The 26,510-nt window shown below is 38.3% G+C and overlaps 1 protein-coding gene across 2 annotated transcripts in view; it reads right to left on the bottom strand.

Moving 5' to 3' along the window:
- prkcab (protein kinase C, alpha, b) overlaps positions 1-26,510 on the bottom strand; it is a 164,474-nt gene that overhangs the window by 48,508 nt on the left and 89,456 nt on the right. For both annotated transcript variants that reach the window (XM_053653652.1, XM_053653657.1), the window contains exons 4-5: positions 1,443-1,554; positions 444-572 (exon numbers count right to left, since the gene is read on the bottom strand). In XM_053653652.1, coding sequence (XP_053509627.1) covers positions 444-572; positions 1,443-1,554 — 241 coding nt within the window. The remainder of the gene's footprint in view (positions 1-443; positions 573-1,442; positions 1,555-26,510) is intronic.

Raw genomic sequence — 26,510 nt, 5'->3', positions numbered from 1 at the left:
GATTAGACTGAAGGTGAGTGTTTGGGGAATTGCGGTCCATGGTGGCCATGTTTGTAGGCCGCAGTGCAGGATGGGAAATGCTGTGATATGACATATTCCAAAAGCAGAAATGTGGAGATGGTGAATGTGAATTTCTTGTTTAAATTAATCGGATCACATCATACATACTGCAATGTAATATTTATGTAAATTTACCATGTTGCTAGTTCTGATTTTAATTATATAGCTGCTGTTTAAAAACCTTGATACATACTTTCCTTTTTTTTTTTTTTTCTTTTTACAGCTTCTGTATGGCCTTGTTGAACAATTATACAACTTGATAGAAACAGCCATAGACTACACAAGGTTTAGACACTGTGTAATCAAAAAGACATACAGTAATCTAAGTCCTCTGACCTTTGCCACTAACACTCACAGTTGCAGATGCATTGTGGGATGCCCACCTGTCACGTGAAGTTTGTCTCCGCTGACCTCAATCTTGAGAAAGAGGCGTCCTCTGCGCTCGGTGTGGTCTGTTCCGCACAGGCTTGGCACATTCATCACACACTGCTTATGTACATTCATGTCACATGCTGAGAGACAGAGAGAGAGAGAGAGAGAGAGAGAGAGAGAGAGAGAGAGTCCAATAAATAAAATGTAAAGAAAGAAGAAATCCTTACAGTATACGGTAGTTGGTTGAGGAACAAATGTACAAATGAACAAATGTACAAACGCATGCACACAGACACACAAACACCCACACACACACACAAACACCCACCCACACACACACACACACACATAAATCCACACAGTTGCAGGTGGCTACATGTCAGGGCTTGCTGAAAATAATCAACGGCCAAAATAATAAACAATGCAAAGTTGAGTGCTGTTTCCCCACCAAAGATCTTATTTTCCTACAATAGCACACCCTGAAGTGTTCCTTTCCTATATATTTATTCCACTGTAAAAAAAACAAAAAAAAAAACAGTACATTTTCATTGTACTGTCAGTACTGTTTATTTTTGTAATAAATTTCAGCAATATTTTACTTTGAATGTTATGTTTACATTCAGTATCAATACTTATCAGTATTGATAATATCTACAATCGGTCGATTTCTACTTAATAATAATACATGTGTCTTTGTGTGTCGATATACATAAGTGTACTTTTGTGCAAGCATATCAGCATGCTTGGATGGTTTAAATGAAAACAGATGGCTGCCGGCAGACAATAATGATAACCCAAAGGGGCTGGTAGAGGAGGATGCAGTCTATAGATAATGTACACAATGGAAACCTGGGCATTATACACTGGAGCTGGAATATCACATCCATCACAGGCAGAGACACATAGCTTAGTTTCTACGGCCACACTGCTGGTCTCTTATTGCTGCTGCAAATGTCTAAGGATTTAGACATGGTATGAGGTGTTTCACATGGTAGCTCAAAGACACTCACTGTCACATTTCATGCCCTGGTGGAGGAGTCCATAGAGCAGCGAGCCACAGTGATCGCAGAAGGTGGGGCTGCCGTAGGTATGAATCTTGAATTTGTGCTTGCTTCTTGGATCCTGTGAAGGCAAAGCAATAAGTTTTAGTGCCATTTTGTCACCACATTCAACACATACACTATTGCGCTTTCCATTTTCTTGTTGATTACTAATGGAATGTCAACTAGTGGTGGAACAGTATACTGGTATAACAATATACCATGATATACCACCAGACATTTGGTCGAAACATTGCTGGAGTATTCTGAAACTCCTTCTGAATCCTTTCATAAAATATTGAAAATTTTCTCCTTCTCTTTACTCCTACAGTAAAACAAGGTCTGCAAGCTTAAACCCAGTCCAGTGCCTTTTAATAGCAACGTGGGCCTCCAAATAAGGCATTCATCTACTTTGTATTTAATAGGCAGAGTATACATCTAAACAAATCATCTATCTAATTTGTCTAATCTGAGAGTGGTTAAATGTGCCGTGGTGGCACAATAAAGGACTCCATTTGTGGTGGCAAAACTGAATTTCTATCGGATCATTAATCTCGTGCTTTGCAGGAGTAATAGGGATGACAAACTTCTGTGAAAGTTGCACTAGTACTCTTTATTTGATGGGATTATTGTATATATTGACTATGGTCAATTTTAAAGTGACCACCAAATGGCATGCTTCAAGAGGTGGAAGGAAACCAGTGTACATGGAGGAAGCCCCTGCAGATACAGGGAGAACAGGGACCATGGACCAATGAGGCACCAACACTACCTGCATACATGAATGTCTGTGTCTGTTTTAAACTATGCTTGATATATTATTGACACTTGTTCTAAGGGCACCCAAGCAATGAAGCCCTCTTAAATAGAGGATGTTGAATAGCTACTTTGCAAAGCCATGCTCAGAGATTCCAGCAGAAATCTGACAATGTTTCACAACGTTATTTATCATCTTATGTATTTTTAAGTCAAGGCTTATATCTCTAAGCCTCTGCTATGTTTCCATCCAAGCTCCCAATTTAACTTGTGCATATAATTGCATAAAACATTTTCAAATAAAGCACCATTTCCATCCCATGTGTTCAAAATTACTTGCGGGGAAACTGATGCATCTCACTCTCTGACATTTTTACTTTTCTGACCCAATTATCCAATCACATGATTCGTTGAGACCAAGTCACATGAATTAAAAAAAAAAAACTTTTTATACAATATCCCTAAAATTCACATAATATGCAGATGGAAACATAGCTATTGTTGAATCATAAGTCATATGGCTTACAATCACTGGGAATGTGCATTGTGAGCAACCAATTACTAGTGGTTCACACATAATACAAAATATCAAAGCGGCTGTAGTTCTTCAAAATTGGTCAAAATATGTGGTTTCCCAGGATGCAAATCAGGAAATACCACTCTAGAGGGGACACTAAGAGGTGAGAATCCAGGTATTGATCAGTACATTATTACAAATATTTAAATTCATGCCTGTCTTAGCATCAGAAACAATGAATTCACTAATAAACAGTAATTAATAACCAAGTCAACCATAATAGTATGTCATTATGTCATTACAGTCTAGCTTGTGACAAATTTGTGACTCCATCTCTTACAGAGAGGCAGAAAAAACTCCATAAGATGCTGGCTTTTAAAATGCTACTAAATGAGACTCCTGCAAGGGCAGCCTTCAAGGAAAGCCACAGCGCTGACTGTGATCGGCGTGGCGTGAGTCACCAGCGGAGAATTCCGGAAGGCTCTAATTAGAATGTTGGCATTTTAAAATTGCATTTGGCTCCTCTTTACGTTAGTTGCCTACAACAAACCCATGTTGTGCCAGGAGAGAGAGAGAGAGAGAGAGAGAGAGAGAGAGAGAGAGAGAGAGACAGACAAACTGAGAGAGAGACAGACAGAGAGAGACAGACAGAGACAGAGAGAGAGAGAGAGAGAGAGAGAGAGAGAGAGAGAAAGAAAGAGAGAGAGAGACAGACAAACTGAGAGAGAGAGACAGAGAGAGAGAGAGAGAGAGAGAGAGAATAGAGAGCAGTACGGATATATTTTTCTCTGTGCTTTACTTGAACACTGCTTCATCAAAAATTAAAACCCTGACCTATTCATTTGTCTGTACTTCTCATTCCTTTACATGTGGTCAATAACTCAATAACTCATTTTTTAAAGAACCCCTAGCCATACTACCTTTTTTTCATTAATTTTGTTTTTTACAATTATTAATTTCTCCTACCTACACAAATGTATGTGCACTCTCGCTCTCTCATTTCTGAGGATGAGCTTAGGGAAATTGCTAATTTCTCCTGGCAAAAACAACTGCACACACACACACACACACACACTGCCAGGGACCATCAGGTGCCTATTACCCATCTCCCCCTCCTTGGCATCATCTCCATTCTCCCCTCCTGTTCTCACCATCCACCATTGACTCACTTACACACTCTCTCCCTCCATCACTCCCACTTTCTTCATTCCCCACCTACACAACCCCTTTATTGCTGTATCTTCATATCTCTTGCTTCCTCCCTGTTCCCCTTTATTTTCTATTATTCTTTTGTTGTTTTTTTCTCTTTCCTGCCCAGCTATGAGTCACAAACCCTTTATACCAGAGAAGCAGAACTGAGTATGATGAGAGAGAGAGAGAGAGAGAGAGAGAGAGAGAGCGAGAGAGAGAGAGAGAGAGAGAGAGAGAGAGAGAGAGAAAGAGAGAGAGACTAATGACTGAGGGCAAGGTTGGAGGAGAAGGCATATTATACTTTATATACTGCAAGTTCTTCTGTAGTAATGACAGGAGTTCATTTATGCTGTCATGTTATTTATATATTTACACTGGGGATTCCATGTACAAGGGCATACATCATACACTCTATGGCCAAAAGTATATAAACACCTGACCATCACAGCCATATGGGGGCCTTGGTTGGAAGCACAGACTTGTCTAAAATGTCTTTGACTGCTATAGCATTACAATTTCCCTTCACTGTGCCCCTGTGCACAAAGCGAGGTTCATAAATACATGGTTTACCAATGTCGATGTGGAAGAACTGGAGTGGCCTGCACAGAGCCCTGGCCTTAACCCCTCTGAACACCTCTGGGATGAGTTGGAATGCCGACTGCATCCCAGGTCTTCTTATTAGACAAAACTTTAGCCATATAGTATATCAATATCATCATATATTGTGGATAGTGTGATGTCTTTTTTTGTTTCTATTTTCTGTGTCTATTTTTGTAGGCATTAAATATTAAGTATCTAACAGGATTTATTTTTTTAATGGAACACTGCTGCACTGCTGGGAAACTGTCAGCAAATCTATAGAAAATAACACATATAATGTATCATAGAAATGTCTTGGAGAATTCTGATATGATATTTTTGTCATATTGCCCACCCATACCACACGCTCCACATCAGGACTCGCTCTTTCCGGTTCCAGCTTCTGGCACCTCCCTTTCTTGTTCTGGATTCATTAAGGAGTCTTATAAATACTCCCATGTTGGTTTCATGCCTTTGCAAAGGCTTGCCAATTCTCTGCAATCTCTGAGTGTTCTTTTTGCTTTGCTTCATTCTGTGAAATGTTCTTTTTTTAATGTAGTTTTCCTGTTTTTCTGTGTATAACTCCAGAACTTTATATAGAACAAATATCCAGTAATGCATAGACATCTAGAGTAATTATTTCATGACATGAAACAAAAAGTATTTCCTACGAATAAGTCCAAAAATGTCTTATGTAATACGAAATCCACAGAGGAGAGAAGAAGTACTGTCTGGCTGTACAATATTCGTGAGACACAGTCTACATCCTTCGCTTAAACAAGCAACATACCTGCTCCAATTAACCTCTAGGTGACAGAAACACACTATAAAACCAAATGTATTTTTGGAATGACTGGTTCTTTCCTAACCAAAACTGACCTACAGCCAACACCTGCAGAGTCACAGTCCTGATCTGTGCTATAAAAAGTTAACCAACAAGTGATGCGTCAGCAGAGACCTCCTGCTCCTGAGCCACCTGTCCCTACACCCCCAATACTGATCCCGAGAATAAAGAGCAGCTTCCAAAAAGATTACCATCCCCTGTACACAGACAGTAGAGGTTTTATTTTTAAAAGTACTTTTTATAGAGGATTTGGCTATTTAAATCCCCCTCTGCTGATTCAGATCACTCAGTAATGTAATTTTGCCTATACCTTTGGAACTCTTATAAGCTGCTGTATGTCTGCACATCTGATAAGTTCATTTATTCATTCATTCATCTTCAGTAACCACTTGATCCTGGTCAGGGCAGTGGTGCATCTGGAGCCAGTCCCAATAACACTGAGAACAAGGTGTGAGAATTCATCTAGGGGTAACTTAACATCACTAATCCTCCTATCTTTTGGACAGTGTAACGAAACCGGAGAACCAGGAGGAAATGGACCCACATGAACATGAGGAGAACATGCAAAAACTCTACATAGACAGTAAACCAAGGTCAGGATCGAACCAAGGACCCTGGATCTTTGAGGTGGCACTGTGCCATCAGGCAACTCGTCTCTAAAAAGTCGATTTTATAATTCTAATACTACAGTGATAATATCATGATGTGTATTTGTGTGATGTGTTGCTTGTAAGTGTGTAATTAGAGTTGGGGCAGTGGTGGTTCTGGGTTACTGATCAGTAAGGTTCAGTAAGGTTCTGGGTTACTGATCGGAAGGTCAGGGGTTCAATCCCCAGCACTGCCAAGCTGCCACTGTTGGGCCCTTGAGTAAGGCCCGTAACCCTCTCTGCTCCAGGGGCGCTGTATCATGGCTGACCCTGTGTGCTGACCCCAGCTTCTTAACATGGTGGGGTATGTGAAGAAAAGAATTACATTGTGTATATATGATCAATAAAGACTCATTAGCATAATATCAAAAACACAGCCTCTCTATATCTAGCAATCATCTTTTATTTTCATCATCACACACCAGTGATATCAAAGTGTATAGAAGGCTTGCTGCGATAGTCAGTGTTAACGGTGTTACACGGTGTTCAGCTGCACACTGATTACATCTCTTGCCCACAGCAGCACTGCCCCCAATGTCGTTTTGCTTTTTCATAGTGATAAAAATTACTACTACGGTATCTGAAAACAATGGCTATGCAACTTTTCCCTACTTAAAAAATTCCATCTCCATTTCTCTTTCTATTGTTGTACACAATACATCAATGACTTGCACAGTAAAATGTGACAGCTAATTACCCAAATCAATTACTGTCATCTTAAAGTAAGCAAATGCAAGCACCTCTAGGACCATTGCACTGGACCATTCATCGGACCATTTTCAACAACATTTACATTTATGGTATTTGGCAGACACATTACAATATATATCACATTATAGTACATGTCAACAGTACATTATAGCATATACCATATGTAGTTTGTTAGTTAGTTACAAATAAAATGACACCAACTGCTACATTTGAAATCTAATTATACCATGGCAACAAGAAATACTGTTTACTCTTTGACACTTTTTTCATCATTTTGAGACACAACAACACAATTAGACCACAGTACTACATCGCTGCTCTTGATAGCCTACTACAAAAGCCTGCTGGAAAGTTACCATCGCATCTATCATAATTAATCCACCAAAAGATTCATATTAATATGAAGTTGAATAAGCTGGGGCACCATGGTTGCATTTTGCTCAATATCATACAAATGATGTGGAAAAGGTACGAACACCAACCTCACCCCTAACCATGTACCTTTGTAACTTTTCACATGGATTTTGTTACTCAAATTATTACCAATTAGCAAGTATAAGTATATGTAAATAATCGTTAATTCTAGGCCTTTATTTTAGCTTCCGTATAGCTTTCACTACCATGCTGAAAAAAAAAGAATAATAATTGAGATATATTTTAATGTCAGTTTTAATATGTTTAAAAAGCACAAAACTTGTGTGGAATGGGAAGCAGCAGAGCTAATGTGAGAGAATCATTGTTAGTACCAGCCTGGGCAGTCTCAACAGTGAAATACATGCAATAACGATAAGAAATATTGTTATAACTGAGGAAACACATGTTTGTATCATGTTCATAAAATCAGCTGTTATTTTTCTTGTACTGGGGTAATTTATTGGGCATTATGTCTTTATATTTTAGGTGATTAAGTGAGGTTTTTTGTCCCAGAAGTCAATGTTCAATTAAGAACTGCCCTTTACATTACATCCTTTCATCTTTAGTACTGGGTTTATTCTAGATATGGTTGGAGAATCTGAAGATTATCCTAGTGCAATGGATGCAATGCACTCTGGATGAGACCATTCCAGTCCATCATCCACATATACAACAATTTAGCATAGCCAATCCATCTAAGAGCATGTCTGTGGGAAGAAACTGGAGAATCTGGAGGACACCAATGCAGATGTTGGGAGAACATGTAAAACTCCACACAGATAGTAAACCAAGCTCAGGATCAAACTGGAGACACTGGAGCAGTGAGTCAGCAATGCTACCTGCTGTAAGACCATGCCATCTTTTTACGTTTGTGTAATTTTACAGCTCAGCATGTTTTGCTGTAAAAATTTATATAATTTGTTAATGTGAAATTTTACAGCTCAGCAGGCAGAAAAGGCCACCAATGCCTTCACTCCATTTGAAATTTTTAATTCCACTCTCAGATCGATTCTGACATGCACATTTCATAAAGACAAGTATCGTGTGACTGTGTGGTCATGTGATTGGTGAAGCAGAAGTGCTCTGATGGAGGTTTCTCTGAGATTATTTTATTTGCGCTCCACCGTTCCTGTGGAGGATATCTCCATGCGATTTTCATGCCAAAACAGTTAACTACATAATGCTAGATTCAAGAGCATAATGTCAGTGAGACTGTGAATAGAATACGAGGAAACTGAGACTGAACATGTCACGCTAAGGCCACACTAAGGCCACTAGGATGTACCACACCAATAACACATTTAGTGCAAAGACATGTTTCCCTCCAACTTGCGATCACCGTGTGGGAGCAGACAACAGTGTGCTCACAGTAACGATGTTGCCATGGTGACAGTTTGGAGACACTACCATTGGTGGTTCATGGGGTGGGGGGTGGGGGTGGGGGTTTATATTCCAAAAGAGGGGTAATGCGGATCACTAACAGCAATTCTGATTTACTGTGTATATTGAATCTCTGTGTTATATTTACAGCTTCTGCCATTAATACATGCTGACACTGTCAACATGATGCTCTCCAAACCAAACTAACACCCTTTCCCATTCCTATCAATTAAATTAAACGATTAAACACCATTTTTAGACCTAGGATACACCATCTGTCACATTTCAAATAAATTATCATCTTATTAAGAGCTTTTGGTTTCCAAGAATCCTTCAAACGCCTCCCTGCTGTTGCCGTGTGTACACACACAACATTAAAGCTCTCTCTTGTTTATTTTAGTGCCAGGATTCAAGATACAGGCTAATGGTGTGGGAATAATGTTGCAAAAGGTATTTCCCACTGACGACAGCAGAGTTAAACAGTTGAAATCTACATGGGTGAAATGTTTTTTAGTATGTAAGAACTGGGATTTGTTGAGCTATCACACTTTCATTTTTACTTTTCTGTATAGTCAAGTGTAATTTAAGCTATGTGTTTTGGAGAATAAAGAGTTTCAAATGACGATTTAACTAGTCTCTAAAACCAGTTAGGGAATCACTTGGCACGAACCATTAAATTTGTCCTCGTACTATGGGTTTCCACTTGAATTTCCCCTACGAGCATAACAATTTACGGCAATCAGATACAAAGTTTAAAACCACTGACAAACAACGTGAATAACATTGATTATCTCCTTACAATGGCACCTGTTATTGGGTGGGATATATTGGATAGCATTTTACATTATGCGGACAGCTGGGTGCCTGTGAGTCGCTTACCTGGAGAAGAGATGGCACCAAGATGCACTATTTGAAGAAGGCAAGCCGGCAGAGGCAGTGTGATGCTCTGGGCACTGTTCTGCTGGGAAACATTGGGTCCTGGCATTTATGGGGATGTTACTTTAAAACGTATCATCTCTCTAATCATTGCTGCAGACCATGGCAACAGTATTCCCTAATGGCAGTGGCCTCTTTCAGCCACACTGCGAAAATTATTCAGGAATGGTTTGAGGAACATGACAAAGAGTTCAAGGTGTTGGCTTGGCCTCCAAATTCCCCAGATATCAATACGCTCGAGCATCTGTGGGACGTGCTGAACAAAAAAGTCCGATACATGAAGATTCCACCTTGCAATTTACAGGACTTAAAGGATCTGCTGATAACGTCTTGGTGCCATATACTAAAGCACACCTTCTTGTGGAGCCCATGCTATGCAATGACCTTCGCTTTCCATTTCCAGCTTTTGCTCAACTGGATTTGAGGTAGTGTTTTGACTTATTCTCCTTCATGGTACTGAATTCTGGCTGGGGTTTTTTCTATATGCTGTGTTTGCCTGTTGTTTTGTATTATTCCTTTTTTTGTCCAATAAAGAAATTTGTTTTTCTTTAGCCCACACACATCTTCACCATTCTGACATTGTCTGATGATAAGAGTGTTTTCTCCAAGATCTTTGGTTTCCTCCCACCTCCTCTCCCAAAACAAGCAAGTAGGTGGATTGGCTATGATAAATTATGAAACTGTGAAAGACTAGCATCCCATAAAGGGTGTATTCTGGATCCACATTAACCTAGATAAGGATAAAACAGACATTGAAGATTACTGCCTAACATAAATTGCCTGTAGGTGAGAATGTGTGTGCATGGTGCCCAGCGATGGTTTGCCATCCCCCATCCAGGGTGTGTTCCTGCCTCATGCTCAGTGTTCCCGGGACAGGATCTGGATCCACTGTGACACTGATCAGGATAAAGTGCTTCCTGAAAATGACTGAGTATGTTCGAAATAGTCTTTTCCAATAATAATGCCTTTTGTATTATTTGTGCACTTAGGGTTGAAATTGTGTTTTGGACTACCCTAGCACTTGTAATTAAAATTTGTCTTGCATATGAATGTGCAGTATCTTTGCACTGTGGATAAAAGGATCAGCCATTTTTTAAGAGTTTAGGTTTAAATTTGCTCAATTTTTTGCCTTTTTTCTACCCCCTTTATATAAAAGATGAATGAAATTCAGAGCCGCAACACTAAGGCACTGCAAGCCGAACAAACATATATGAATAGAAATATACAGTCAGTATGTAAAGTGCAGAGTGCAGTAGAGTAGTGTAGACTACATGTTCTGTCACTTCAGGTGCAGTAAGAAGGTATTCATCATATTAATGGCCCATGGGTTAAAAAAAAAAAACAAAACTGTCCCTGAGCCTTTTTATTTTTTTAGCACATGACCAAATTCTGCAGTACTGTCTAGCAGTAGGTAATAGTTTAAACAGCAAGTTCTGGTGGGTAGGGTATTTAACAACCATTCAGGCTGTCTTCATGCACAGCCTGATGTACATGTGCTAGACAGAGGGAAGCTCAACTCTAATTACAGCTCTGGGCAATTTCTTCAAGGTTTTGAGTTCGACAGATGTGTGGCTTCCAAATCAACAGGTAATCCTGCTTTTTAAAATGAATCTCAGCGTTGGAGTGGTGGAAGACTTGAGGGATGTGTGGCTCATGCTGAACCACTGGAGTCATCCGAAATTTTTTACTGCATAAACTGTGATATGTGGAAACTGAGGGGATTAATGCTGCACACCCTTTCCACTGCAGCTTCTTTTATGATCACTGTAATTCAGATTTGTCAGCGTGACGAGGGTAACTACTTTGGCACTATTGTGAAAGGGCTTTGACCTATTTCAAGGCCATTTTTTCCACTGTTGGAGATCACATTTTAATAATAAAACAATAGAAGTTATTATTAGAATAATTATTGGTAAAGCAAAGATTACTCGTCCAATTGCTTGACTGGAAATCTTTGTGTGTAAGCTTTACTTCATGCAATAAATTCTGCCCATTCTTTTGAAAGGTGACAAAAGGGTGGCTACTGAATATATACTTCTCATTAATTAGTAATTAACTATAATTACTAAGCTGTCTTAATATCATTCCACAGTCACAGGATAAATATTCAAATAGTACAATGTGAATTTTCTTTTCTTTTTCCATTAAACCAACCAAACCAAATCTACTGGAAAAGAAGCAAAGGCTTGTTTTTTGCAGCTGTTGATTTAATATTAAGAAAGAGTATAATCTTGCAGGATTGTCTGGAGTGTGTGTTTGTGTTAGTGAGTGAATCAGCACGCGATGTGGATCAGCTGTGTGTGGGTGTAAGCTCTCCCACTGTGGACCCAGCCAATATTTTTTTTTTCATTCTCTCACAAAGGATTTAGGCTGCAAAGAGGATTGCCAGGTTCAGACTGTATGTGCGATCCCCTGATGCACTGCATGACTTTAGCTTTTCTTTTGTCTGTATTTAATGGCAGATTGATCCAGAGGCTGATTCAATAGAGATGTGAATAATTTACCAATAGACTCCATTTCATTTGCAAATCAGAATCATTTCTTCATTTGTGTCAGAGTCTGATGTCTACTGAGATTGTGATTTGACAAATTAATGTGTGTATTGATCAAAATGAGCTGTAATAGAAGCATAGATGTGCTATCATGAGGACACTTAAATGATAGAAAGAATGATTAAATCAAGAACCCTAAATACAGTGCAGTCCTGATTTCTTCTGTTTTTGTGTGTATCTCATACTAAATTGTTTCATAAATTAGAACAAAATCTAACATAAAACAAAGGCAACCTGAGTAAACACAAAATACAATTTTTAAATGATAATGTTATTTATTGAAACAAAAAAGTTATCCTATACCATCTGGGCCTGTGTGAAAATGTATTTGCCCCCGTAGTTACTGATTCCCCAAATCTATGAAACTGCATTCATAATGGGGTTCAGCTGGACTAGACACAACCAGGCCTGATTACTGCAAACCCTGTTCAATCAAATCAACACTTAAATAGAACTTTTTCAACAGCATGAAGTTGGTTAAAAGGTCTTACCTAGTAACACACTATGCCAAAGTTTTCCAGAAATGATGAGGAAAAAGGTGATTGAAATACATCAGTCTAGGAAGGGTTACAAAGCTATTTCAAAGGCTCTGGGACTCCAAAGAACCACATTATCTCCAAATGGAAAAACTTGGCACAGTAGTGAACCTTCCAAAATTCCTCCAAGAGCACAGCGACTACTCATCCGGGAAGTCCCAAAAGAGCCAAGGACAACATCAAAGGAACAACAAGCCTCTCTTGCATCAATAAAGGTCACTGTTCATGACTCCACTATCAGAAAGACACTGGGCAAAAATGACATCCATGGAAGAGTGGTGAGATTAAAACCACTGCTAACCCAGAACAACAGTAAGGCTTGTCTGAATTTTGCCAAAACACACCCTGATGACCCTCAAACCTTTTGGGAGAATGTTCTTTGGATTGATGAGTCGAAAGTGGAACTGTTTGGAAGGCACCCATTACATCTGGTGTAAACCAAACATAAAATTCCACAAAAAGTTCATCATACCTACTGTCAAGCATGGTGGTGGAAGTGTGATGATTTGGGGATGCTTTGCTGCTTCAGGACCTGGGCAACTTGCAATAATTGAGGGAAACATTAATTCTGCTCTCTGCCAGAAAATCCTAAAAGAGAATGTCCGGTGTTCAGTTTGTAAGTTGAAACTCAAGCGCAACCGGATTATGCAGCAAGACAATGATCCAAAGCATAGGAGTAAGTCCTAGTCCTAGAAGTAAATGATAGACTGATCCGCAGTTATCAGAAGAGTTTGGTTGCAGTTATTGCTGCTAAAGGTGGAACAACCAGATTGTAAGTTTAAGGGGGCAATTCATTTTCACATGAGTGATAGGTGTTCGATAACTTTTTTGCTTCAAAAAATAATTAAATAAATAAAAACTGGATTGTGTGTTTACACAGGTTGCCTTGGTTTTATGTTGTATTTCATTTGAAAATCTAAAACTATTTAGTATGAGATATACTGTACAAAAAATAAGAAGAAATCAGGATGGGGAAAATTCTTTTTCACAACACTGTACTTACTTCTCTCACAAACCACTGGGGAAACACTTCAGAGTTTACGAAGCTAAAATCCCTTAAGTATTCAAAGAAAGAAGGGCAATTTCAGACCTAGAAGTGTTGTGATCTGTCTTCAACTCAGCAGTAACGCTGGTCAACACCATTTTTGCTTTGACAGTACAGTACATTTTATAGACATATTTTGCTATTGATATTATCACACAGGCCCATGACTGAAAAGGGTTGAAAGGGATGAGTGCTTTCACCAAATGCAGCTAACCACACTAGCACATTTCTGCCAAAAGCAGCTATTTTAATGTGCACATGATTTATGAGAATGACTTTTTTTATATATATTCGATCCAAAACTGACCTCATAATGTCCTCATAATGGTAGGACAGTGTCAAATGTTCACAGGTCCTAACAAAAAAGTGTGTGTGTGTGTGTGGTGGGGGGTGGGGGTTGTACAAAAAAATGCAGCTTTCATACAATAAAAAGAGAAAGGCAATCTATTTCCTTTCAGTTAGGCTATATTCAGATTAATCAGGCACAGTTATAATTATCTTGTGTGAGAGAGTGAGAGAGCGCAAATGTACTACACAATGATTATAAACTAGCCTCTGTATAAATACTTTTGTGCAATGGTACAAGTCTCGCCTGTGTATTTAGTGTCTCCAAGACACTAAATACATATATATACACATATATATAGCTGAAAAGCACTAGCATTCAATTACACATAGAAAGTGAAGCTAGCAAACGGCTGATATTTGCCACTAATCCTGAGCTGTGCTATTTTTATATATATATATATATATATATATATATATCAGGACACTTTGCTAGCCATTATCTCACTTAAACCATGGCCAAAAAAGTGGAGGTTTTGTATGTTTTGCTTACTCATCACCAGAGGTGGCCAACAAACAGAGAAATTACTCTTAAAAAAAAGTATAGGTACTGTGTGAAAATCTTACTCAATTAAAAGTGCAAGCATCCAGCCACAAACTACTCAGTTAAACGTTTAAAAAGTTGGTACTTTTTAATGTACTCAACTGTTTTTACCTGGTGCAATTAAGTTATGTTTTCATGTGTAAAGTATGTTTTATTACTTATATGCTAGAATTGGAATCTGGACTCGATCATTAGCAAAGAAACCAGGCCAACATACAGTAGTTAAATATAGCCAGTTAATGCTAGCAAATCAGCAAAATTCCCTCAGCATGTTATTTCAAACAGATGGATGCTTTCTAGGGGGGTAAAGAACAGCTGCTTTTATACAAATCTTTGCTTACTCTAGCATGTTGACATATTTTACTGATGTAGAGCTGAGGTTCCTCATCCTCAAGTTCCACACTGCAGTCCACTGGTTTATTCATACTCAAGCATTAACTACTCTGAGCAGCATGAGAAGCTCAATGCAGATGATGAATTGGCATGAATGATAAACTTGATGGTAAACTGAAATGACTGGATGCTAAACTGAGTCTGTTTAACTGATCTTTTATTAGGAACACCTGTACACCTGCACGTTCCTGCAGTTATATTATCAGCCAATCATGTGGCAGCAGAGCAATGCATAAAGTCATGCAGATGCAGGTCAAGAGCTTCAGTTAATGGGGATAAAAATGTAATCTCAGTGACTTTAATCGTGGTTGGTACCAGATGGGCTGGTTTGTGTATTTGAGAAACTGCTGAGGATTTTTCTGGGATTATCACACACAACAGTCTCTAGACTTTACACAGAATGGTGTGAAAAACAAAAAACATCCTGTGAGCAGAGGGTCTGCAGGCTGAAACACCTTGTTGATGAGAGAGATCAGAGGAGAATGAGCAGACTGGTCTGAGGTGACAGGAAGTCTATAGTAACTCAAATAAGCACTCTTTACAATCGTGGTGAACAGAAAAGTATGTCAGAATGCACAACACATCAAACCTTGAGGTGAAAGAGCTACAACAGCAGAAGACCACTTTAGGTTAAACATCAGACCAGATGATATTTCTTTTTCCTTTTTTGCCTGTATCTGCATGATTTTATGCATTGCACATGCTGATGCCACAAGATTGAATGACTGGATAACTGCATAAATGGTGTTCCTATTAAAGTGTAAATAAAGGAGTAAAGAGTAAGATTTTTTCTAACTATTCAATTTCAGCAATACAAATAATGCTTAAGTATAGTAACAAAGTACAATTACAAATATAGCTGCAAGTAGCAATTATGGGGCCAAGCAAAACAGAGGCAAAGTAAGGAGATAAGCAAGCATGATTTTAGCATGCACTGTAAAACCAGACCATCCATTTAACTCAAAAAATTTGAGGAAACGAATTACTTCAAAATTTTTAAGTTGATAAATCAATTTCTTTAAGCCAAATACACTTAAATATAACAAAAAATGAACTCAAACTTGTTATATTTAAGTGCATTTGGCATAAAGAAATTGATTTATCAGCTTAAAAATTTTGAGGTAATTAGTTTCCTCAAATTTTTTGAGTTAAATGAACTTATCCGGTTTTACAGTGTGGTCATGATTTATGACATGCTTTTTTTCATATCTTGTAAACACTAGGTGCCGCAGGTACCCTCAAGTCATGGTGACTATGACATACAGGTGCATCTCAAAAAATTTTAATATTGTGGAAAAAAATATTTTTTTTCCTGTAATTTAATTCAAAAAGTGGAACTTTCATATATTCTAGATTCATTACACATAAAGTGAAATATTTCATGTGTTTTTTTTTGTTTTAATCTTGATGAGTACAGCTTACAGCTCATGGAAATCAAAAATCCAGTATCTCAAAATATTTCAATAAAGAGTTTATAATACAGAAATGTCAACCTGAGAAGAGATTTAATCAGCTAATTAACTCAAAACACCTGCAAAGGTTTCCTGAGCCTTTAATCTCTCAGTCTGGCTCAGTACACACAACCATAATCATGGGGAAGATGAAAGTAAATTTCATAATGTAGCGATCCCTCTCTGATCCCAGCTTCCTAGTTGGGATATGTGAACAAAAAAAGTCTATTTAACTATACGTGTATATATGCATAATGACATTAAAAAGAACATATTTTTTGTTATTTGTCACGGTGGTTCATCCCAGTCAGCTTTAGAATGGGAGAAAAGAGACTTACGTGCTAGACAGGTATTGTTAAATGCAGCTTTACAACTGTATGATGTGTGTTTAAGTGTGGAAAGTACTACTTGTGAATAGGAATTGTGAATATGACACAGGACAGGCTTTATGGTCACAGCAGCAGCTCTTAGATACAAATCTACAATATCCAGGTAAGATTATTTGCAGAAGCATGGGTTAGACTTGGGCATAAACTAATAAACTATTCCAACTTGTATGTTTACAAGCTGTCACGATTGGAGGCGGAGACAAATGCAAGTGAAGATTAGATTTTAACTGAAAATACAAACAAATGCAAAACAGTAACCATAGAACTTGTGGCAAAAGCTAAGGCAAAGAATAAACATTAAACATCGACCATAATCCCAATGACAGAAACGATGGCAGAGAAAAACAAATGCAAGACAAAGAGTGCAGTACAAACTGTGGCTAATATAGCCTATACATAAGTGGTCATTAACATGAACGTGATTCAGGTGCAGGTGGTCATGTGACCATGATGCAGTGAGGTGCAGTGGCTGCTAAGAACTGTAGTCCAGAGTTCCTTCTCTGATTTTACATGACAAAAGCATTGATGTATTTTAAGCCATTCTGGCTAATACGTATATTCTGTGGTCTTTCAAGTCATTAATATGAACCGACTGAGTTTCAGAAAATGTTTATGAAATTTGGGCATGAAAAAAAAAGAAAAGAAGAAGCTATTTAAACTTGTCAACGTAAAAAAATGTAAAATGTAAAAAAAATAAATAAATAAAATGAAATAGAATAGAGTAGTATACGATAAGATAAAACCATATGGAAATAAGAGTCTTATAATACAGCAGTGAACAGTAAAAAACAAAACAGTATATACAGTATATATCATTTGTCTGAAGTTGCTTGTAGAAACTGTGACTGGTTTTCACTGTTGTCTGAATGCTGACAGGCGCAAAAGTGTAAAGCAAACAAACAGCTTTTTAAATTATGTTCCAATTATAATTACCATTAAAGTTATTTGTAAAGTGCTAGATCTGACAGTTTTGCCCATTTAAAAAAACATTCAGGTACATTTTTTTGACCTTTTGCTCTTTTTTTGCATAAAAACGAAAGTGCAGTTTTAGAAAGTGTTTGGCTGAAACTTTCGGTGGCATTCGAATTCAAATTCAAATCCATCCATCCATCTTCTGTACCGCTTATCCTACATAGGGTCATGGGGAGCTTGGAGCCTATCCCAGGGGACTTGGGGCACAAGGTGGGGGACAACCTGGACAGGATGCCCATCCATGGCAGGGCAAAATCGCACACACATTCACACACTATGGACAATTTAGAGATGCCAATCAGCCTACAACGTATGCCTTTGGTCTAGGGGAGGAACTGGAGAACTTGGAGGAAACCCCCGAGGCATGGGGAGAGCATGCAAACTTTGTGCACACAGGGCAGAGACAGAAATTGAACCCCCAACCCTGGAGATCTGAGGGAAAACACACACAACCGTACACAGTACCACATGCAGTGAACTGCTTTCTACGACTGTCTGGTGAAATACAAAACAGAATTAACAATCCCTAATAAATATGCCAATGATTGATGTTAAGTACAATATATACAAATGTAATCATATTTGGACACACCATGATAGATTTTATTTCGCATTAATGAAGTCAAAACATTCTCCTTTTATCTGGACAGAAAATGAGAGCAATCTTTAGGCATATTTTTGCATGCCAGCAAAGTTAAAATGCGGAGCTCTTACACAACATGAGGAAAGGCTGGCAGGTCTGATGTCTGATACAGTCATCCATCCATCAATTTTCCATACCGTTTACCCTATACAGGGTCGTGGGGAGCCTGGAGCCTATCCCAAGGAACTCGGGGCACAAGGCGGAGGACACCCTGGATGGGGTGCCGACCCATCACAGGACAAAATCATACACACCCTCACATGCCCATTCACACACTATGGACAATTTGGACATGAAAATCAGCCTATAACGCATGTCTTTGGACTGAGGAGGAAACCGGAGAACTCGGAAGAAACCCCCGAAGCATGGGGAGAACATGCAAACTCTGCGCACGCACAAACCCCCAACCCCAGAGGTGCGAGGCAAACATGATCAGCCACACCCCTCCACCTAGACCCTGTAATTCCAGCCCACAGTTTAAATACCGCTCATGTACAATACTACATCAATGATCACAATAATGTTGTGTTGATATTATTCAGGCCTACTTTAACTGCTAGTAGAAAAAAGCATCCTGAACTGAGGAACAACATTTTGTTATACAGTTGCACAATATATGAAGTTTATGCTGGATTCTCAATTGTGACTAACCCTAGTCCAGCCGCATGGTTGGAATAGAATACGATTGAATGTTTTCGAGCCATTCACTTGATCCGACCTCTAAAAATTGTGCGCCCTGCTGTTTTTGTGTGAGCACTAGCTTTATTCAAGAGTTGTTACCTCATATTCAAATGAATGTTGATGCCAGGTACTATATGCCTGGCATTTAGGTTTTTAAAAATCCCACACTTGAATACACATATCCCAACACAAGCCATGCTAATCAATTAAAACACCGTGTCCTGCCTGCTGCTAGTTAAGTCGCGTTTTAAACACTCTTGAACACTGAATTAATTACTGTGGATGGATGTAATGAGGGCCTTGCATTTCCATGTTTTCTTCTCAGAACAACATCCTCTTGCAGACTCTTTCCCCTTAATTTTAATAAGACCCTAGCAATCAGCTACAGTCACAACGTGATTACCATAGTAGAAAGGAAATCGTTTGCCATGTTGAAATGTTCTCTGGGCATACAGAATGCCTTCAGAATGAGGAGGCATTCATTTTTTTTATGGCTTAAAAGTGCACTTTCTCTTCTCCTCACTTGCATAACTTTGTAGGAATTCTAATGACACCACTCAGGTCGAATGAATACAAATGTAGTCATAGAAAAAAACTAATAATTATTATTACTATTTATTACTATTACTATCATTATTAGTAGTAGTATTACCACCATCATTCTTAATGTTTCAAACCAAATTGTAACTTTTAAATCCATGGAATGGGTATGATTGGTCGTGTCCACATGCTTTTGGCAATATAGTGTAGATTCCACCAAAACCATGTTGGTAAAGCACATCTTTCTAACAAGACTAAAGATAATGTTCTGGGCTTTAAGTATCAAAACACTATATATGTTTGCATCAGTGCTGCTTGCCAAGGGACTCAATTGCACTGTGTATTCAATAAAGCTGGCTAAGCTATTTATAGCCAGCAATTCACACACACACACACACACACACACACACACACACACACGTCCTCAGTTACCCAAGCTCATTTTGTACTCCACCAGGTACCATCATGTTACATCTTATTCATGTCATCTGTCACTATTCCCATACGCTGCTACTGTGTGTTCAATGCTAAATAATCAGCATTAGTCGGTATCTCGTTGCAACATGCCTATGCAACAGGGAACTTAATGTGCCTTTATCTCTTTTTTTTATGAAGCTGTATGAAATAAAATAAGCTGGCCTGAGAATTACAATGTGTAATAAAAGTGTTAACAATAACTGGTCATGAATAAAGGGTGATTTTATTCCCTGTTACATTTCCTCTCACCTCCACTCACAATTCACGCTCATAATAGAGAGGACTCATAATAGAGATGAAGATAAGACAACCTGAGTGATCCACTTTACAATCCAGAGAGTCAGAGATGGTCTCGGTCGATTGGATATTTCTGGCTAAGTAGTGAGCAGGACATGGAGTAATCGGATTAAGTGAAATGAAACTGGCCACACCGTCTATCAGACGGGGCTGGCCTACAGTAAGTGCAGCTCTAATGAAGTGTGTGTTCTGTGTCAAGTGCTGTTGTGGCTCTTTAAGCTGATCTCAAATCAGTATTGAGGTACACTAAGGGGATTAGTCATGGTGATAACGTCAGACACATTCTCTCACATCAACGTTTTCCCACACATACACTCTCTCTCACTCTCTCTCTCTCTCTCTCTCTCAAACACACACACACACACACACACACACACACATCTTGTGAGGATAGTCCATTGACTTAATTATTAATGCAGCCAATTAATGCTATTATACATGTAAACCTAACCCTAACCTTATACTGTTGTTGTTTTTTTTTTTTTAAACAAAAGCTGCAGTTTGGGGACCAGCCAAATTTTCTCACAAGCTTGTAACACTGAGTTACACCGCTATTACATACAATATACAGTCATGGGAAAAAGAAAGTACCCCCTCCATCAATTATAAATAATAATTATGTGGTCCTCACAAACATCAATAAACCAACATATAGTCTCAGGGGACAACAACAAAAAAATACATATGAAAAAAATACAAATGAAATGGGGTTGCATGTCAGATAAAGAACCAGGGGAGATCTCAACAGTCCAATGCACAGGTGTAGATTAAAATTTTGGACACTTTTCTCATTCCATCAATAGAAAATAGGTTTGGTGATGATGAAGTGTTTTTCCATGATGATAATGCATCTTGCCACAGAGCAAAGAGAGTTAAAGCTTTTCTTCAGAAAAGGCAGATCAACTTAATGACATGGCGAACAAACCGTCCGGATCTCAATCTCATTGAAAATGTTTGGTGGAAAAATAAAAAAAAAGGTCCATGGCAAGGCTCCATCCTGCAAAGCTGATCTGTCAACCGCTATTCGAGAAAGTTGGAACCAGCTTGATGGCAAATGTTGTTTTTCATCAGTGAAGCCCACTCCTCAAAGAATTCAGGCCATCATAAAAAGTGCAACAAAGTACTAATTGTGATTTTTTTTGTTGATGATTCCATAATGTTTTCCTCTACTTGATCTGTAAAAAATATGCCATTATTTAAAATAATTAAATTTAACTTGTTTGAGGAATGTTTCATGAAGCTGGAATGTTCAGCTATTAAACAAAAATTATTTTGTGTCATATCTGTGATTTGTTTATTTGCTACGAAGTAAAAAATCCGGGTGAACATCCTCTAAGTGTGGTGATTCCATCCTTTTTTGCCAGGGGTTGTACATGGCTTACATGCTCCAAAGCAGGTTTTATTCTGGGTAAGATAACTCAAACCCAAATTGGACCAATGTGAGCAAAGTGATATAAATCTGATACATCAAAGTTAACCCTTTAATGTTTGTAGCGATGGCTTCACTGTTTATGGAGAATCCTACGCCGCACAAATAATAAGAAGGGCACTCTGAAGGGAAAGAAGTTTTAGGGACATACGCAATCCCCTGGCTTTTCCCGACAGCCATCTGAATAGATAAGGATTTTCGGCAGACGGTATAGTTTATCTCTGCCGGATTCTTGAGCTGCACATTAAAAACCTGACACACCGAAGTCACGCTCTTACTGTACCATAAACCGGATGTATTCCTTTTCGGTTCTTTGCGAGTGATAAATATTTTCATGTGGTGGCTTTATTCCTGTCCTAATATATTGTCACAAATGTATATTTATTTTATTAATATTTAATAAACATAATTTACATTTATATTAAATGAAATTATATGAAAGATGTTGGGGTTATAAGTTTTCAATCTGTTTATTCTCATTGTGAGCCTATAAAAGTAAACTTACACATTTACACAATCAGTAACGTTCCTGGGCTCTGGCAGCCACATGGTGTTGCTTTTTGTGGTTAGTGTAGGTTTAAATTCCTCATATTTCCGCTTAATAATTTCCTGGTCTTTACCTGGAGGTGTGCACACCTGCTCTTTTCCATGCTGAATGCTATTGGCTGTTTGCTGCCAACGTCTGGCTGAATAAACCTTGATTCAGTGTTAAAACCTGGGTTGACTGAGAAAGTTGATAACCATGTCATGAAACCTGTTAACGTTAATTAACACGGGTTGGATTTGTTTGGTTTTGTCAACTGAAATCTTCCTCTGCAAGTCGGAGTTGTGAAACAGTCCTCAGAAGCTTGACAATGAAACACACACACACAAAAAAACTTAATCTGGGTGTTTATTAGGAGTAACACTGAATAGGTGCGAGTGATCAGTGGAACATGTGACATGGTCATGTGACATGCTGGGGCTGATGGGTAAAGTACTGATTTCGGCATAACCATGACACTGCCCCAATACGTATTATATCATTATGTAAGATACCTTTTTATGCTGGCCATAATGTGGTTACTGAGTGAATGTCAGAGCCTGAAGACTTTGGGACTTAAGGGGTTGTAAAGGAAAACACTAGAATGTTCCTGTTCCAGTACTATGCAAAGAACACTTATTTGTTCAAATCTCCTTTATAATGAGAGTCTAAAGGGAGTTGTTGAACATTTACTGTACAAGGCGTTACTAAGAGACAAACATGAGCTAATGCCTCATCAAAGCTGTTCTTTTGTCATTTTATCAGTGTTCCCCGTATTGACACTAGCAAGCAATACAGTTAAAACCCACCATTCATTTTCTCTGTAAATGTGCTTCACAGTCATGATTTTCTTAAGCAGCATGGCGCAACAAGCACCATATGAGATGTTCCTAATTCTATGCAAACTAGTTATGACACAGTAAACAGTGAAATCCAAACTATGGGCTTCAGACAAGTCTTTGGACCAATCTATAAGCCTGACTTGTCCATTGTCCCCAGAAACCTCTACTCACACACCTTTAGTTAATACCTGCATGTAGCCCTTGGGACTAAAACGTGGAATAATAACCATGGTTTTTTTTTGTTGTTGTTTTTTTTTTTAACCACAATATAAAATACATTTTTGCCACACAGGCTCACGAGAGGCAAACTGCCAGTGACGTGATAGACGTGCTCATGCTACTGCAGTATTATACTGATGTTGTGTTGGTTATTGTCCAACACAACATCAATATAATAGGAAGTCATTCAGGTTGCTTACAATTTCACAGAGGGTTTGTGGTGACCATGCACCATTAGAAGCAATTACACTGTTAACACTTAACCACAAATTTGGCCCTTTGTAAAATTAGTCCTGTCCTAAAATAAACAAATTTTTACACATTTCAAGCTAAATTTACAAAAGTGCTAGCATAAAACCATAATGCACTGTCCCAGCAGCTGCCCTGAGACTTCCACCTCAAGTGATTTTGAGTAAACAGGCTTTCTGTTATTTTCTCAGTACAAGGAAATTTTCTATATAGTAATCCCAGACATGCACACACCAGAGGTGGGTAGTAACATGCTACATTTACTTCATTACACATAATTGAGTAACCTTTTGAAAAAAATTACTTTCTAGAGTAGGTTTGACTGGTCATACTGTTACTCTTACTGAAGTTCATTTTTAATCACAGAAATGTATTTTTACTTCGCTACATTCAGTGGTGTTCCTGGGTTACTATTAAATATTAACTAATATATGTAGTTTTAATAAGTACTTTATATCAGGTATAAAGAGGCCGCGAGACTCGTGATACGCTGCAGTGCTCTGAATGTGTCCGCTCATTTTTTTTAGTTGGTTCAGTCCTGGAAAATAATAGCCGATGAGGAGAAAGAAGCAAAAGCATCAACAGAGGCAGGACACACACACACACACACACACACAGAGGAGTGACTTACAGTTCTCTTTGTAGTCTAAGATTCTGGATTTTCCCTTCATTTTCACTTAATTTTCGAAGTAACTAACAACTTGCTACTTGAGTAGTCTTCTCATTGGATATTTTATACACTTTAGTAATTAACATCATTACTTTTCTGTTATTTGAGTAATTATGTTTAGAAGTATTTTTACCTGTACTTGAGTAAAAGTTTTGGCTACTCTACCCACCACTGGCACCCAGACACAGAAACACACAGACACACTACAGGTTTGGTAGATAGACAGTCACAATCACAATAAATCAGGGTAAACGCACAGATTGTTCAAGAAGAGGTACTGCACTAACAGAATGGATCGTGCGGTTTAGGCAAGAGAAGCAAATAAATAAATTCATTAAGAGCAGAAAAGATTATTTTCTTTTTTGAAATGATTGCTCCCTTGTCTCAGACAGTATACTGTTAGGTTTGTATTTCACAGGTTGCTTGATTTCAGTATTGTTCAGTATTTCAGTTTAGTGTACAATCATTATCTCACAGAAGACCTCATGAAAAAGAAAGGAAATGTACAAAACGTGCTGGTTTCCTTTTGGCAAAAGATATCCAGTCTCAGTTAACAATCTGTTAACCCTTTCAGTAAAATGACATGTCTGTTTCAAATGCACCTGAACAGAGGATGGGAACATGGTAGTGTTTTTGTCTGAAGGAAGATATGCATGATAACTTAAAAGAACACAGCAAGCAAAAGCTGTTAGTTGACAGTTGCACCACTAAATTCAAGTTGGACATTACTGTAAGACGCAGTAAGGCAGTTAGAGTCAGTCTTTAACAGTGTAATACGTAAGTGCTGCTATAGGAAAATAATCAACGATGAGGTGCACCACAACATCACATCCCAAAGAGTTTTATTCTATGGAATTAAATTTGTGCCAAAAGTATTGAATGGCACTTTTCGAGAAATGAACAAAAATACACAATAAGAAAGAAAAACACTCTGAAAATGAAAACATTACATTTACTGCATTTGGCAGACCCCCATATCCAAAGTGACTGACATTTATACACCTGAGCACTTGAGGGTTAAGGGCCTTGCTCAAAAGCCCCAACAGTGGCAGCTTGGTGGTGATGGGGGAATTTGAACTCATGACCTTCCCCTCAGTAGCACAATGTCTTAACCGCTGAGCCAACACTGCCATCAGTTTTACATTCAAAAATGTATCATGGTCTTCTAATAATCGGCATTCTTCTAACAGTTTTCTAAGCGTCATTTTAGCTAATCATGGTTTATGAATGCACTGCCAGAGATTTCAAGTTTTTGTTTATGCACCACAAGTTTACGTTCGCCATTCTGGCACAAACCTCTTGTTTGGGCGGGTTTAACAGCAATTAACTTGCATTGGCTAGAGAGATTTGGCTTGACAGCTCCCTGACTTGGAAGTAGAGGCACTTCTGAGCGCTCGTCTCGAAAAAAAATTGTCGTATGAGACTACCCAAACCTCAAACATTAATTATGAACCAATATACTAACAATGTAAGTGATTACTTTCCAATACAAAGTACATACACTATAACTATACAGAGAATCACATCAAGAACGCGCTCCAAAATTAACATCACTGAAGTATCTACGTCCAGGTCAGGGATGGGCTTTTAAATTTTGGATACACGGTTGAAAAGCTATGACCATAACCGTACGTCCAAATGAGGCCCACCATCGAACCGAAGGTGGCGCTACAGCATTGGCAGCACTTCACCCAAATTTGGTCAAAATGTTGCTTACCCTCCCCAGTCGGTGTGCAAATTTCACAACTTTTTACCAGATAGTTGTATGGGCTGCAATGGACACCAGAGCCAGAAGAAGAAGAAGCAGAAGAAAAGGTAGAATAACAATTATACATGTTTTTAATCTGTTTATGGTTAGCATCCAAGTCCCTGTGTACATTGTTACTATAGAAACAATAAGGTATTTGAATGAGTGCATTAATATAATCCCTACAACTAGAACTAGTATTAGAATAAAAGATTTGTGGTATAGATTCAGGCACAGAATGTTTCAGTTAGTTAGATTTTACCAAAATCCAAATGGCTTGTGCTTTTTTATTTAAGTGCTGACTTAAATGATGTCTCTTGTATTTATCCAGATAGCACGCTAACGCTGGCATAGCATGCACAATTTACATCTATTATAATATCTCTATTACATAATATATTACACTAGACGTCAGTGCAACATAACAAATTTTGGGGCAGCATTTAACTAGGTAGCATGCAGCTGACCACACAAAAGAACGAACATTGTACCAACATCACCAGACGTTGTACCAACAAT

This window comes from Ictalurus furcatus, chromosome 2 (genome assembly GCF_023375685.1).
Source record: "Ictalurus furcatus strain D&B chromosome 2, Billie_1.0, whole genome shotgun sequence".
Lineage (NCBI taxonomy): Eukaryota > Metazoa > Chordata > Actinopteri > Siluriformes > Ictaluridae > Ictalurus > Ictalurus furcatus.
This window is presented reverse-complemented; position numbering and strand designations above follow the sequence as displayed.